Source organism: Castor canadensis, chromosome 3, assembly GCF_047511655.1.
Source record: "Castor canadensis chromosome 3, mCasCan1.hap1v2, whole genome shotgun sequence".
In the NCBI taxonomy this organism is placed as follows: Eukaryota; Metazoa; Chordata; class Mammalia; order Rodentia; family Castoridae; genus Castor; species Castor canadensis.
The window spans coordinates 195049321-195066305 of NC_133388.1; the positions used below are offsets into that span (position 1 = coordinate 195049321).

Consider the following 16985-nt stretch of genomic DNA (forward strand, 5'->3'; position numbering starts at 1 on the left):
CACAACAATGCATAGTTGTTAAAGACTGACTAAATTAGATTGGATTTAGTGGCTGCTGCAATACATGGCTGAATGAATGAAATGGGTTGGACCAAACTGAATGATTACTACATAAAATAAACTCTATTGTTATTCTATGATTTTTCCAGACCATGACTATAAAGTCCCTGTTCAGAACAGTTCCTACTTAATTCAGTCTGAGGTCATTCACAGGCATCTTCATGTACCATGGAACTTCTGGTTTGGATTCTCTGACATGCCTTGATTTGATCTTACCAGATGTTTCCAAAATGTTACTGTTAGCTCTTTTATTTTGTTTTGCTGTGCTTCTAATTGAAGCAACTGTAAGGGGATTTTGTTTCATTTGTCACTATAATAGACAAGGGTCTCTTAGTCTCACAGCTGTATTTATAAAAATGGCTTCCCCTTAAGCAACTGAGCATTAACTTAAATCTTATTTCTGCTTAGGCATTTGGAGAATCCAGGCCATAGGATCCATGAGTTTTCCTTGATGTTATCATGGTGGACAAGTGTTCTGGGCTGGTTTGCATGTTTCTCCTCTTGGTAACAGCCTCTGCTCTCCAGGTTTTGTATGTATGTGTGATACTGGGGTTTGAACTCAGGGCTTTACATTTGCTAGGTAGGCACTCTATTGCTTAAGCCATACCTCCAGCCCTTTTTGCTCTGATTGTTTTGGGGAGAGGTTTTTTTTTTTCATCTTTTCTTTTTTGGTGCTGGGATCGAACCCTGGGCCTCACGCATGCTAGGGAAGCGCTGTACCACCGTTGCTCTGGTTGTTTTGGAAATGGAATCTTTTTACCGAGATCAGTCTGAATTGTGGCCCTCCTATTTATGCCTTCCACTGTAAGTAGGATGACAGGTGCAAGCCCACACCAGCTTTATTCCATTGAGATGGGAGTCTTGCAAATTTGTTTGCTGGGCTGTCCTGAAACCATGATCCTCCTGATCTCAGCCTCCGGCGCAGCTTGGGATGTCAGGTGCATGCCACCACACCTATTAGTTTAGATGGAGTCTCATGAACTTTTTGCCTGGGCTAGCCTCAAACTGCAATCCTCTGGATCTCAGCCTCCCAAGTATCTAGGATTATAGGTGTGAGTCACAAGCATTTCTCCACTTTTTACTTACACATTAAACCCCTTTTCTTAATGGATGCAGGTAATAACATTTTCCACTCCCAAATGTTAGATAAGATCAAGTGATTTCAGGACTAGTGATTGGTCTAGGAGTAGTCGCATGACCTACTGTAGTCCAGTTAGACTGTGTGGTAAGCATACTAGGAAATAGCTTCCCACAGACCCTATGAGGCACTGACAGGTGTCTTGTGCTGGCATCCCCAATCTTCTCACTCACATCCATTCTCACTTCCACCCTGCTGCTAGTACCATGATGCCACATTGACACCTGGACTTGGTCTGTTGGTGTCAGAGAGAGCCAGGCTAAGACAGGTAGCAGCCAGGCTGGAGACAGGGCAGGACCTTCCTCCCTGTTCCCCTTAGCAATGATCCAGGAGGAAGCACTTGAGTGCTTCCAAGTCTATATTCCTGCTAAAAAGCTCCTCTTCAGCCCTCACCAATTCAATCAATTTATCATTCATTCATTGCTTGATCCTACCCTTCTCTAAACAGAAACCTCATCACATTTCTTCAGTTGAAACCCACTTACTGCTGGGACCTGCCACACAAGTCTTCCCAGACAGGAACCTAGGAATAGAAAAAGCATGAAAAGACCTGTTTTCATCCTGTGAAGGTCTGACCTCTGGCCTTTTTAATCCTGTATGAAAATAAACTTGCTTTCTTCTCTAATCCATTTAAAGTGGAGTTCTCAGTCACTTGTGTTCTGACATATCAACCCTAATTCAGAACCAAGGTTGATATTGTGACCCCTGCATTCTGTAGGCATAGCGGGAGGAAGACAGCCCACAGAGGCTGGAGGCTGAAGGCTGGATTCTGCTCCCAGCCCTGCTAACTTATTAACTGTGCAGCACATCCTAAGGACCCACCTCTCTGGGGTTTTTCTAGTACTCCAGAACAGTCCCCTGGACACAGAGATGCTTCAAAGTCTAAATTAAGTTCTGTTGAGATCTGGTCAGATCCAATCTGAACTAGGATGGCAAAATGCCCAGTGACCAAGTCTAGAAGTCTCTCCCCCTATCTGGGGAAGAGGATGTAATGAAGGTCAAGTGGAGTCACTTATGTTAAGTACACAGACGAGGACTTGCTTGCAACCCAATGAGTTGTCTTCACCTGTCCTTCTGGGCATCTGTATCCTCAGCTATAAGATGAGCCCACTTCTCAAGGCTGATCTCTCTAGAAGCACAGCCCTCTAATGTGTCCTGGTCTTCTCCTGCTGCCCTCCCAGCCTTCTATTCTCCACATAGATCTGACCATGCCATACTGCTGCATAAAACCCTACAACGTCCTTACCTTCACACACAGGACCTTCTTTATTGAAAGTATGACAATCTGACAAAGACCAACAACCCCACTTCCCTCCATGGACCGCAGTCATACTCCCTTTATAATAGCACATCGCTTCTTAAGCTCAGGAACAGCCCGAGGACACCTCCTCCAGAAGCCCTCCTTCATTTTCAGCATCACCTCCCCTCCCCCTGCACAAGGCCCTGGCCCACGACACTGCCTGACTTTATGTGTCTCTGGCACTCTTCCTGTGCCTTCCCTGATTTCAAGACTAAAAAGGCCCCAAGGGCAGGAGCTATGTCTCATCTTTTTCTGTGGTCCCAGAAATCAGTAAAAGGCCACACAAATGTAGAATAAATAAGTAATTGAATGATAACCATAGAGAGCCATAATGTAAGGAAACCTGGTGCCATCCCAGTTTCTGAAATGGTTTAGCTGTTTCCTCTCTGGGCTATAAGCCACGCACATCCCTGGGACCAGACCCTTGCCCCCTGCTAAGCCACACTCAGCTGCCCCTACCACCACCCTTCCCACCACTGCCCCACCCCCTAATGTTTCTCTGCCCCTGGTCAAGGTGAGACCTACCGGGCTTACCAGCCAGGACTTGCCCAGTCCCCTACAGTAGTCAGTAAGACAAGCTGACACTCTGCTCCCAGCCCCATACCAGCCTCAAAGCCCAGCCCCTACTGGGCCTGGAAAGGAGAGTCACCCAGTGCCAACTGGGACTCAAGAAAGACAAACACCATCCTAATGAAGCAGACAGAGGCAGAAACTGGAGCCAGACTGGACCCCAAGAAAACCTCTTCATCCTTCCTATCCTGGGGAGGGGGCTGTCCCCAGAATGACTCCAGTAGGATCCTGGAGGTCAGGGTCTGCCCTGGGGACCATCAGCTCTCTGCCTGCAGCAGTGCTGCCCCACACGCTTACCCCTTTCTCACCCCTAGCCACAGTGAACAGGTTCCAGATAAGTAAGGTAGAGACCAGGGTCATCTCAGAGAGCTAATGGTCAACAGCCCTGAGCCCTGGGATATGCATCCCCTGACTCTCTCTAAAGGGCTGATGTGAGGTTGCGCTGCACAGTTTGCCAAGCCTGTCTGTGCCCATTTTCATGCTTGATCTCTCTTCTCACCCCCTTGGGCTCCCCTGCTATTAGCCAGACCTTCAGTGAGGGCTTTGCTGGCATCATCCCCATCCCCATAGTAGCTCAGGGTGGTCAGCACTCAGGCTCCCTCAGTTAGTCTTCAAGTAGCTTAGCTCACTGGTGGTTAAGAGGAGTTCCAAAAACTCTGTAATCTCCAAGCCCTCTGCCTGCACCTCTCCCCTGGAGGGAGAGGCCAGACAGGTTCCTGATGACAAGCTCTGCTGGGTGTGGACAGAAACTAGATCCCTCTGGTAGCCACCCCTAGGAATGGCCTCTCTTCCAGCGCTTGGCCCTGCTGCTTGCCTCCCCTGCTCTGGCTACACTACTCCTCTCTCCTGTTGGCCGCACAGGTGACACAATGCACTGGCCTTGCAAGGACCCAGAGCTCTACAAGGGAGCAGTGCCCACTCACTTTCACACAGGCGACGCCTCAGCTTGCCGCGGATCTTGTCTATGGCATTGAAGTCGGACACGTGGAAGACATGCGTGGACTTGGGCTCAGAGGCGATCTCATCCAGCTCCTCCTTCAGCGCGGCGCCCACGCCCACGGCAAAGATTCGGATACCCGCTGCATGCGCGGCCGCCGCGGCGTCCAGCACCAGGTCCTGACTGCGGCCGTCGGTCAGCAGGATGGCCACTTGCTTGAAGGCGCGGTCCCCAGGCCTGCCACCGGCCTGCGCAGAGAAGCTGCGGCTGGTGATGAACCGCAGCGCGTCGCCCGTGTTTGTGTTGCCGCCGTGGTAGGTGATGCGCCGCGCCGCTGCCCTGACCTCCTCGCGCGAGCCGAAGCGGCCCAGCTCGAAGGCAGTGGTGGGCCGGTCGCTGTAGCGCACGACCCCCACGCGGGTGTGATCTGGACCCACGTCGAAGGTGTCCACCAGGTTGGCCACCCACTGCCGGACCTTCTCAAAGTCCTCCTTGCCCACGCTGGAGGAGGTATCCAGGAGGAAGATCAGATCATAGTGCACACTTTTGCAGCCTGTAGGGCAAGAGAAAGGATGACTAAGGCGAATGGGTCACGGAAAGTGCATGTCCTTTGTGGTCACTAGGGCCACACAGACCTGACTCAGATACCTGTCTGCTCTGCCTCTCACTAGCATGTGACATACAGGAAATTGAGGGCTCAGAGCCTTCCAGGGTCACATGGCAAAAATGATAAACCTTCCCCAAAGTCACCACAAAGGACAACCCAGGATTTAGAACACAGCTATGCCTCAATCTCTCCACTTTTACTTTGGTCAAAACTGCCTTTGTTTTATTATTACTTAAATCTACAACAAATAATACGTGCCCATTTCAGAGACGTCAGAAAGGGCAATCAAAACCTTTTAAATGTTCTTGTCCAGTCTGCACACACAGAGAAAACCACTGTTAACCCATGGTGCACAGCCTCCATCATTTTCTGTTTCCACACAGTCACTGATGGAAACCAGACTATGCCAGGTACACTGGTACACAAGCCGTTTGCCCTGCATCTAGCGGTGTGCTGATTTTAGCCCTTGTTCCCTTGGTGGATATTTAAATATTTTACAGCGTCTCACCATTAGAAATCATGTCACATATGGAGCATTCATATATTTTAAATACAAATTTCCAGCCATTCTGTAATACTTTACACACATCTATACTTGTAATTTTATAAATATAAATTTTATATAGATGATATGATCCGTTTCATTAAATGAAATAAGGCTTTATATAATTTTATATAAACTATATGATGCTCTTGATTAAACAAAATAATTTTTCTCATTTTCACAGCAACCCTGAGCAGGGAGCTGATGAATCCTTTTCATAATTAGGTCATGAGGAAAAGTGTTTCTGGAGTTCCAAGTCCTGCACAGACATACATGGCACTACTGAGAAGCCCCACCAGGAGCAGCCCAGGAGACCTCTGGGAGCACCTGGCACAAACATTTGAGTGGTAAAAATAAACCAGAGCAAAACAAGAACACATTTTGCTAAAACACCAGCATGGCAAAGGTTGGCATGAGCACAGGGAGAAGGTATGTCTCTGCTCAGAGGCGCCATAGGGTTTGTCACACCATCCTCTGGGGGGGTTTTCAAGCCTCTTAAAGGAATGTATCTTTCTATCCATCAATTGTTTTCTGGGGGTAAATCACTAAATTTCCAGAAAACTGGAAGGAAAAAAAATATATAAGGAACATCACAGCAGTACAGCCAAGAAAAATATAGACACACCCTATGCCATCACCCAGAGTCAAGGACCAACATGACAGGAAGGAATCTTCATTTATCAACATGGACACATCTCCCCCTAGAGTGGCAAGTGTGATAAGTATTCTTAAATACCATGTTTAACAGGACAGAATTTCTGGGAAGAAGCCCTGTATATGTGTGTTTGTGTGTGTATGTTTTGTGTGTGTGTTTGTGTGTGTATGTGTGTGTGCGCACAGGCAAGTGCATGCAAGTGTATAGGTATGCCTGCAAGAACCTGAGAAGAAAGCATTTCTGGTCTGTGGCAGGCAGAGATTTGAATTCATTTTAGTATTCTGTATTTTTTCTTTTATCTTTGCAAAACAATTAAGTTCAAAAACAAGGAAAACAATAGAGCTATATGTATTTACACACACACAGATATTTCCTTATCTTTTCTGAATCACTGCTGCTCTTGAATATTTCACACCTCTATTTCCCTCCAATTTTCAAAATCCCAGTTGCAATCTGCATGTCTAGAGTGGAGCTCCGTAACAGGTTGGGCACTACTGTCCCTAACAGGATCGGAGGTTTTGGAGTGTGTTTGCCCAGATGTATAGACTCAGAGATAATTCCTGGGGAGTTTTTCTCCTTGACACAAAGGTCACCCTTTTGTCCTTGGGACAATGATGTCCCAGCCTGTTCAGGATAATTTCTGAGAGGGCTAGGCAGGGTCCAGCTTGCAGGCTGTAATCCTACAGCAAATTTGTTTCAGGACTGCAGACTGTTTGTTTGCTCAGGCAGTCTCACTGAGCCCTCTGAGCTTTGGCACATCTTCCCCCAAAAGGCTGGGAAGAGCTGGATTGTGGGTACATGAGAATTAAATGTGGTATTCAAAAAAGGTTCTGATCTGAGGCCTCAACCTGCTAGAGGCTAAGGGTCTGCCACCCCAGAGAGGTACCTGATTCCTTTGGGGACCATCTTCCACTCTGTGACATGAGGAATGGAGGGATGGTCTTAGGGTCTTTCCACTTTGAATTGTCTGCACATGTTCTCACTGTAAAACTGATATCCATAGTCACTACTGCTCTCTCCAGTCAATCAGGTTTGAGAGACTCAGGCAAAGTAAACTACATGAGAGAACATTGTAAAACCGATAAAGAAATAAAGTGAACTTTATTTTTGAAGCTCTGGCACATCACTTTCGGTGTTCTCCCAGACTCACCTGCTGGGGGCTTGGGATCTCTGTACTTCAGTTCCTCATCTGTAAAGGGGTGACAGCTTCTTACACCTCAGATCTAGTAACAGGTGCTCTCTGCTACCCTGTGGGTGGTCCTGAAGTGGTGCTTCCCATTGCAGACTCTAGCACAACAGGACAGCAAAGCCATCCTATCACAGCTCAGCCCCACCTGTTCCTAGGACTTCCTATCTCCAGTGAATGTTCCCAGTCATTAGTCCACTCCACAGCCATGTTCTGTCCCAGACACTTCTTTGGCTGGACTTCAGTATGTCCATTCTCCCTGGAATGTGTCCCAAAGCCTTCACAGAACTGAGCAACACAACAGGACCTTAAACCTTGCCTATCTCCAGCACCAAATCCTACACGCACTTGCTAGGATCAGGCTCTAGCACACGTGTGAAAGGCAGAGAAGTGTGTCAAGGAAGCCTGTTCTTGCTCTCACCCTCTCTCTCACATACACTCATTCCCTCATATTCACAAGTGCACACACACCCTAACTCACATACATACATGCAAATATTCTCACATGTCACACACACTCACATTCTTACACACTCCACACTCTCCCACACTCACAGATTTCTTTCTCACACACTGGTCCCTGCTGAACAGCTGGTCATTATACATACATCGGTTAGAGGAGAGACAGCACACACTTGTTGGACTGCTGACACTTTGACACACAGAGTCACTCACTAACAGACCCGAGCTGACTGTTCAGTCCCCAGCACCCTCAGACTGCGATGCCCACCTGCTCGCTGGGCCTGGCAGCAGCCATCCCCACTCCACAGCAGCAGAAACCACAGAAGGCAGGCTACAGTGCTCCCTCGAGGGTGTGCCATGGTTCTCTTGCTCTTGAAGACAAGCATTTCTTGGCCAGGAAGAGCCACCATCAGTGTCTACCGGAGCATTTCCTGTGTTGAGAAAAACAAGCCCTTAAAGAATGCTCTGGAGCAGAACGACCACAAGAACTGGAGAGGAATCCCCTGTGTACCCAGCCACCCAGGCCATCTTCACTCCTCCACTTCCACTCTTCACATAGACAACAATGTGACCTTCCAAAGAGCTCAACCATCTGTCCCTCCATCCACCCAACTAGCAAAAGCACAGTGAGGTCCTGCCAGGCCCTGGTAGGACAGAAGTCTGAGGAGAGGAGGAGGTGCTTCTGGGGACCCCACAGCACCTTGCCTGGAGCCCTTCAGTAGTACCACCCATGTCCCTTACTGAACACGGCTCACAGATCGCCATGATCACCTGCCCCGACCTCACCTCCTCTCCGCACTGGCCCAGCAAGCTGCACTTGGTGGCTGTGGATTTTCTAGCAGTTTTCCGCTGAGGCCAGGTCTGTCACAGGCCCTTCCTTCTGTGAAAGGTTTCCCTCTACCTGAAATCCCACACTCACACCAAGAACCCTGGTGGAACACAGCTCTGATGCTGTTTTGCCAGAAGATTTTCCCAGGCACCTTCCTAGCTGACCAAATGAGGTGCCACCCTTGGCTACCTCCAACAAACCCTGAGCTCCCCTCCTGTTAGCTGTGGGCTGTCACTTTATCCATCTGCCTCCTTGTCTTCTTCCAACCACTAGATGCTTGGGGGATGGGACAGTTGATGCCAAGCTGACTCCCTACTCATGGATTAGAGCCCTGTATGCATGCTCAACCAGTATCTATAAGTGCAGGGGAAAATGAACTTTTCAAGGGATTACCAAATCCAAACACTTGTAATGGAAGGGAGGTTGTCTCAAAGGCCAGTAGGACATGAGTGCTGTTCTGCCTCAAATAGGCGAACACTTTCTTTAGATTTTAATGAACAGATAATATGAAGCAGGTGGCAGGGAATAAACTGAGAACAAGCATATTTACTGACGTTGCAAAGTCCTCATGTAATGCAGAAAATTCCACTGATTAGTGGGGTGACTACAGAAGACATGGAAACATAGCCCATAAATTGGCACATCCACCCCAGCAGAAGCCACATGCCACCAACAGTGCCCGTGGCCAAGGCTGGGAAGGGATGTGCAGATGAAAACCACAGGGAAAGGGGAGTGATCACATGGATGTGTGTGTGTGTGTGTGTGTACAAGCAGGTGTGTGTGGATATGGAGGTGTTTCTCCTTATTGCGCTTTTCTGAATTGTGCTGACATTTCAGCTTTTTGTGAATAAAAATCTAAAACAATTTAAAGTATACCTGGGAATCAGAAGAGTACCTCCAAAAACCTGGATTATCTGTGAAGAAAACATCAACAGGGCTGAGCCCGATGACCAACACAGGTGGAGCAGTCTCTAGGGGTTCATGTCTCTCTAGGGTGCTCTCTCTCTCTCTCTCTCTCTCTCTCTCTCTGTCTCTTTCTCTCTCTCTCATAGACACATATACACCCACACACATTCACATGTACACACATGGGGACACACATACAAAGGACATAGAGAGCAAGGTAAATGCACATGTGTGGGCAGAAACCGCCTGGGCCTCACTGACCACAATGTGCCCCAGTCCCTCTGACCTCACACAGCCTCTGCCCTCCAGCCTGCATGGAATGTTCTCTCACCCTGTGTTCTGCAGGTAACGCCCTGTATCCTGGATGCCAGCCCCCCAACTTGACCTCAGGATGGCCGAGGCCATCTAATTTCAATCAGGTCTTTTAACTCACTGTGGGAGGCGGTGGCTGTCCCCATTTTACAGATTTTAAATAGCTGACCTTAGCAGGTGAGGGAATTTGGACCAGCCACACCCCTAGTGGGGTTGGATCCAAGGTCAGACATCCTGTAACCAGCAGGTGTATCTCAAAGGAGAGTCACCCCATCTATGTTGAGTCTAGAAGTTTCTGCTGTACCTGTGACCCTTCAGCCCTGAGGCCAAGCCAAGGAGATGTCCTTTCCTGGAACCCAGTAAGCCTGGGCTTCACACCCCCCCAAATTCACTCCATTCTCTACATTTACCAGACACTAACATTCAGAAAAGCTTCTAACACAGCACCTTCCAGATGAATTTAACCAATCTGCTGTGCCCTATGCTAGGTTGTGCACCAATAACTAACACATTACGATTGTGACCTTTACCTTCCCACAACTCATTCAGGTTTCATCTATCCCCTCAATTTCCTGGCAGAGGACCATCTCATCTCATATCCCTGGTGCCCTCTGTAGGGTTGGGGGCTTTACTCGCCGAGGGGCAACATATTCCTCATGTCTCCTTCCTCCTATCCTTCTGCACTTCCTGGGAAATGAGTAGCTGATTGAAGAGAGACATCCCAGAATTTTGGTTTAAGCACTGATTTGTTTCCATGGGGCCTGGCACTGCTCCTGGTCAGAGAATGCATCATGACAATCTGCAATGATCTGTACATGCAGATTGCCAGGGAGCTCTTTAAAGGCAGAGAATGGGACCTAGTGGCTTCTGTAACACCAGTGACAGGCACAAAACCTAGCACAAAGCAGGCACTCAGTTAATGCCCCACTCTAAAGAAAAGAAAGAGAAAAAAAGATAAAAATAGAAAGAAAGAAGGGGCGGTTCATAACTCAGCTGCCACAGGACAAAGTTGATCTCTGAGACTATTGGCCTGGGCACAGGACTGATGCTGCAGGCATGTTCCTGTCTCCATTCTGTTTAGATGGGGCAGTCCCCAAAGCTGATCATGCCTAACTGCGCCTGGTACTAACTGTAAGGAGTGTTAAGTGCCTGCTCCAGTAAGTACACTAAGCAGTTTCCCTCCCTAATTTCATCTTACTTACTTCTCCAGTTCAGGATCTGTGCCGGCACCAGGATATCCACCCCATTTTATTGATTGCTTCCACAGCATGGAAGGATGACAGTCTTCCTACTAGAGGTGGTGCTAGGATTTGAACCCAGGGGTCAAAGCCCATTCTCCTTATGCATGGCCCACTCTGCATATCCCCATCCATGTTGGGAATGTTTTTTCTCTTTATATTATATCTTCTGTTCTGCCTGGTCTGTTAAAAATATCTCATAAGTTTCATTCTTATTGACTTCCATCATTATTGGCCACCTAGAACTATACCTATATAACTAGCACTATTATCTTTTAATCATAATCTCTACTTGTGGACATTTAATAGGCCATTTTACTTGTTTAATATACTACCAAGGACATCTTTGTACCTAAGTCTTGCCCATATACAATTATTTTCTTAGGATAGGTTTGTAGAAAAACGCTTGGAGGGTCCTATGAATTTTGCAAGGACCCTGACATGAATTAACATATTGTTCTTCAAAACTGTATCCATTTTCATCACCTCAGTAGTGTGCAAGTATCTAGGAGAGCTCCCTCACCACGTATTTGACAGAAACGAAGGTATCATTCCTTTAATCTTTTCCAACTCAGATAGAAGAAATATTGTTCCTTATTTTGTGTGCATACCTTTGGTCCATGAGGTTTATTGCTTAGGTGCATTTCCCCATTCTGTATATTTTATTTTCAAGTGAATGTCCATTTATAAAAGGATTTGCCTTTGTTCAAGCTAAGGTTCTGGACAGGGAAAAGGGGAGAGTTTAAAGAAATAACCACTGATTTGCTCATTTATTAAATATTCACCCAGTTGTCCTCCCATGCCAGATGCCGAGGACAGGTAAGTAAGTGACACTGAGCACACTCTGGACAGGCACTTGCTGACTCCTGAGATATGGATAAGATGCACAACAGGGCAAGGCCAGATCCAATGAATGCTGGAAGGAGAAATTGCAGAGTGGTAGAGGACACAGGGAGTTGGTGGGTAGCAGCCACATTACCATTTCAGGGCAAGGTCAGGCTTCTTAGGGCCCTTGCAAGTGCAATTCAGAGGACCGAGTAGGACCAAAGCAGACAAAAGGAAGATGACAACTTCAGACAGACAGGATGGAATCTAAAAGGCCCCAAGGGGTACCAGTACAGGGTACTTAGGGACCTTTCCAAGCAGGACAGGTGTGCAGGATCCTCTTAGGTAGGTACATGAATTCTACAATCTGACCTCTACCACTTTCTTGGCAAAGTGCACTCATTTACCAAGGCACTGAAGGCCACATTGCAAGTGCCTGGGCTACAAGAGCCTGAATGGCAATAGCAGGAGGCAGCCACAGGAAGAAGAAAGGTATTGTCCTGAAAGGGAACATGTAGGGCCAGTCAGAGTTCCAGGATTAAGGGTCAGATGGTCCAGCAAGAGAAGAGACAGAATAAGCAAGTTCGAGCTGGTGGCCCAGTCCTCTCATCCTTCAAAGCTGGTGAATGAGGCTTGTCTACATTGTTTGTGCTTTTGCCCAGCACTTAGGGCAGTTTCTAACACATAGTGGTCACCTCAATAAATGTTAGACTTATGAATTAGTGAAGAACAGCTGGCATCTAATGCTGTCCTATTACCTTACTACCTTGTGGTAGCTAGGAGTCATTCATTACACAGCATAGATACCATCAGAGAGTTAAGAAAGCAAATGGCTAACTGCCATTTATTTTCTGCCCTGCTCTAGGCATTTTCTGGTTGTTGTATGTCTCATGTGACCATTCAAGATGGGCATCATTATTCTCATTTGGGGAAGGAAGAGCCTGATACAGAAAGAAGACATATGTCTTTCCCCGGTCACTCACTGGGTTAGAGGAGGGGCTTAGACTTGAACCCAGGCCTCTTCTGGGCAGAACCTACATTCTCTAAGGCTTCCATGGATACAACAAGCTCAGACATTAGCAGCAACTTCCAAGCCACCACTTTTTTGAGTAACAAAAAGATGGTGGATGTAGGGACAAAAATGGAAGACTCTCTCCTTGTTCATTATTTCCCAGGACTCAAGAAATTTGATAATTTCCCTGATTGCAGAAATTGGGCTTCATCCAAGTTTTTAGAGGAATTCCTATAATGTATCTTCCCAAATGCAAACAAAAAGAAAGAAAACTACAGATAACTATCCCTAATGAACAGAGAGGCAAAATTACTTAGCAAAAGATGAGCAAGCCAAATTGTGCGGTATATTGAAAATATCAGACTCCATGACTAAATGGCATTTATCTCAGGAACGCAAGGGTGGTTCAACACACAAAAATCAGTTGACATAAGACACCACATCAACAGAAAGAAAGACCACCCACTCTGGGGCCAGTGAAATATCTGTGAAGGAAAGTGACAGGCCCAATTCTTGGTTCTCCAGGGGAAGGGTAGGGAAAATGCATGACTGTGTGTATGCTGTGAGCAGGGTGCCTTGTACACACACTCTCTAACATTACCACACACTTGCAAGTCAGCACTATCATCCCCACTCTACTGATAATGAACCCAAGAACCAGGGAATATGGACAACTCCCCTAACACCACTAGTAACGACTGAGTTAACCTTGGCGTTAGACCTCAATGACGCCAAACCCTATCATTTCCACTGCTAACTGTTAACACATATGAACTTACCAAGTGCCAAGAACCATTCTAAGGGTTTCATGCATAAAATAACTATTACTCTGAATAGTAGGCAGTATTAGCCCCTAAATGGGGGAACAAACTGAGGAACAAAGGGCTTCAGCAATGTCTCCTTCATATGGGAGAGCCAGGATTAAGCTAATGTGGTGTGAGCAGAGTCAACATTCAGGATCCCTCAGCAGCCCTGCTTCTCTGAGAGTGTGGAATATGGGTGCAGCAACACTTAAGCACACAAAAGAGGAGGGAAACAAGCAAAAAATCTAACCACAACCCAACTATGCTAACCAGGTCACAGGAGGGAGAGGACCAGGGATTCAGATGTAGAAGGGCAGGACCTGGGGACAAGACCTCTACACAAGTCCTCAGAGAGAAAAAGAATACCCTTCTGGGCCATTCCCATGTGTTAATTAACATTAATTGATTCTGGGGAAGTGTTGAACCAACCTTGCATTCCTGGAATAAACCCCACCAGGTTGTGGTATATAATTCTTTTTACACCATTGTTGGATTTGATTTGCTACTATTTTACTGAGGATTTTTACATCTATGTTCATAAGAGATATTGGTCTATAGTTTTCTTTGCTTGGAAAGTGTTTGTCTGGTTTGGTATGAGAGAGATGCTGACTTCATAGAATGAGTTAGGAATTAATCCCTCTGCTTCTAGCTTCCAGAAGAGTTGGTAGACAAAAGAACAACATTCTACCTAGGATAGGTGCCCACTGAGGGAGACAGCCTGGAGTGAAAACTCAGCTGGGCTCCCTAGTGATTGAAGGAGCAGTTCTAGTCCTCCATTCCCTTGCCCATAAGAAGGGGTGATCTCTGCTCTGTTGGGATGAGGGGAGGCTTAAAGCAAGTGACTTCTGCAAAGCCTCCAGCACGAATCCAACCACAGACTCAGTGCTTGAAAAATGTGAGACTCTTGACAAATGGTCTCCTCCCCCTTCCCAGCCCACTTCAAGCTATAGCCCCAGTGAGCAGGGCACCACAGTGCCATCTCCCTTCCATTTTGCCCTGAGCTGTTTCCAGGCATTAGCTGCCAAGTTGGCATGACACAGGACACACCCCTGTCTCTGGGAGGCAGAGCTCTGCCATTAGTTCCCCAAAAGTCCAGCAATTAATTTACTGAGCTGGGTTCTTTCCACTAGTCAGCCCATTGCCATAGTAACCAGCATTCCTGATCCAGGGACCCAGAGGAGGGGGCAGGACAAACACTGGGTAGAAAGCAATTTAGAAAGAGAAAATGAGCCTCGGCACACTACTAAGTCAGTCTGAAAGAATCCGCACTCTGCCTAATCAAGGGGCTGGCCCCTGCCCACCTAGGGTGGGGGCTGGGTACATGGGCATGACTGCTGTGTTGCCAGGTGATAGGCAGGAATCTGGCTGGGACATGAAAACATGCATGGTGTGGCTGTGGCCAGGCCACTGAGCTATATCTTCCTTCCTATCATGGCCCAACTCTGAGCCTCCAGCACAGCTCTGCTGAGCTGTCTGTGCTGCAGACTGCACTTGCAGGTCAGAGAGGGCACAAGAAAGGTGAATAGCTTCTGTCCCAACAGAGCTGCCAGGGATCCAGCCAGGATCACCAGAGACTCTGCATCCTGGACATGGAGCATGTCCCCTTTAGTCAACAAATGCATAGTGAAGGCTTTTTCCATGCTAGGGCAGACACTGTCACTGTCACCATCACTTCTGTTTCTTTTTCTTGGGGCAGCTAGTGTACCGATGAAGCTTTTCAATCAGAACTCAAATTCCAAGCTGCCATCTAGAAGCTGTGCAAATCCGGGGAAGGCCCTTAGCATCTCTGGACCTCAGCCCATATCTCACAGGCTTGTTGGGTTTAATTAAATGATTAAGAGCTGAGAACATACCTGGCCATGGAGAATGCTCAGGGCATGCCATTTTTATTATTTTCCAAACCTTAATTTCCTCACCCATGAAAGGGAACGACATCCCCTAGCTCAAAGATCTGTGAAGCAGATGGCATGAGACAATGACTTTAATGGGCGTCATGATTTCAATGGAATACACTGCTACCATTATTGTCACAGCTGGCTATCTAGGGAGACAGGTTATCTGAACTACTCAGAAACCTTGGTTGACACTGACTGCACAGGGTACCACGTATTTCATTGTTTCAGTCTTTAATTCAACAATGCCCTAAATGCATGGCAAGAATTTTACACTGTGCCATGTCCACTGAACTTGAAGCCTATTGGTGTAGATAGACAAGCGAGAAGAGGTTTATGGTGGTGTCCACATGCTTAATACTCTAATAGAGGGGAGGAAACTGAGTCACAGGAGCTGAGAGTACCAGCACCTGACTCAGGTCCAGGAGGTCAGGGGAACCATTCTGCAGGAGGTGATATCTGAGCTAGCCTGGAAGAGCGTGAGGGAGTAAGAAGGAGGGCAAAGGCTGCTTCTTCAGGAACAGCCCACTTCCTGTCCGTTATCGCTTATGTGCCGAGAGGAAGCAAGGGAGTCTCTGAGAGGGGATCATGGGAGGATGAAGGATCAGGAGAGATGCAGAATGGCAAAAGGCATTCAGGGCAAGGAAAGACCATGAACAAAGGAAGCCAGAGACTTACACGGGGACCCACAGCAAGGATTCACACTTCGCTTAGAGATAATCTGGGGCCAGCGGATGTGACATCTACTGATGTGACTTAGGAAAATCTGTGGACAAAGATGAATTAGAGGGACCCAGGAGGAGGCCTGGGCCACATCCAGACATACTGCCAACAACCCTCCTCCAGACAGCCACCAGCAAAGTGGTCCAGTTACAGATTCCACGCTGTCAGGTGACCTCAGGGAGTGGAACTTCAGAGAGAAAAGTGCCTCCTGAAGGAAGCCAAATGTCCAGTTTGAGCCTCTGGGAGCCAGTCAGTGAGAGGGGCACAATGATGGGGTCAGGCTGGATAGACTGAGGTGTCTGAGGCACCTGAGCAGCAGCCAATGCAGAGGTCAGAGGCAGGTGATCATCTGAGTATAGAGCTCAGAAGAGAAACTAGGACTGGAGAAACTCCTGGAAAAGTGGGGTGGGTGCAGAAAAGAGAACCCAAGGGGTATTGTCACAGACAGGGGTCAGTACAGGGAGAGAAGCATCTGCAGCCTGTCTCTGACAATAGCATCAGCTCACCTTCACCTACCACACTTAGAAATGTAAGTGATGAGAGACAGACTTCTGTATCTTTGATTTCCTTTCCAGCCCAGTATTTTCAGGTGACTTTCATGGTGGAATTCGATGTGGTATGCTTTTACCATAAAAGAAAACTGGGCATTTTATTAGGTGGTGTTAGCAAGGGCCAAGAAAGAGTTGAACATATACCCTGCCTGGGCCACCGTGCTAGATCTAACCTAGGTGACCGTCTGCTAAAACAAAAAAATCACACGGAGTCCATACTTTCAAAGGATAATGCTGGGTATTGAGGGGGGGAGAGAGAGGGGGCGGAGTGGGTGGTAAGGGAGGGGGTGGGGGCAGGGGGGAGAAATAAACCAAGCCTTGTATGCACATATGAATAATAAAAGAAAAATGAAAAAAAAAATTATATAAAACAGATAAACCAACATCCTCGAGAATTACAATCAGCTTTTTAATGTTGAGATCCATGCAGGTGGA

At 47.3% G+C, this 16985-nt stretch overlaps 1 protein-coding gene across 1 annotated transcript in view; it reads right to left on the reverse strand.

The window, feature by feature from the left end:
* The window catches only part of Col22a1 (collagen type XXII alpha 1 chain), a 247389-nt gene that overhangs the window by 218320 nt on the left and 12084 nt on the right, over positions 1 to 16985 (reverse strand). The window contains exons 2-3 of the mRNA XM_020188246.2: positions 7728 to 7890; positions 3992 to 4558 (exon numbers count right to left, since the gene is read on the reverse strand). Of these exons, the coding sequence (XP_020043835.2) occupies positions 3992 to 4558; positions 7728 to 7869 (709 nt within the window). The 5' untranslated portion in view covers positions 7870 to 7890. The remainder of the gene's footprint in view (positions 1 to 3991; positions 4559 to 7727; positions 7891 to 16985) is intronic.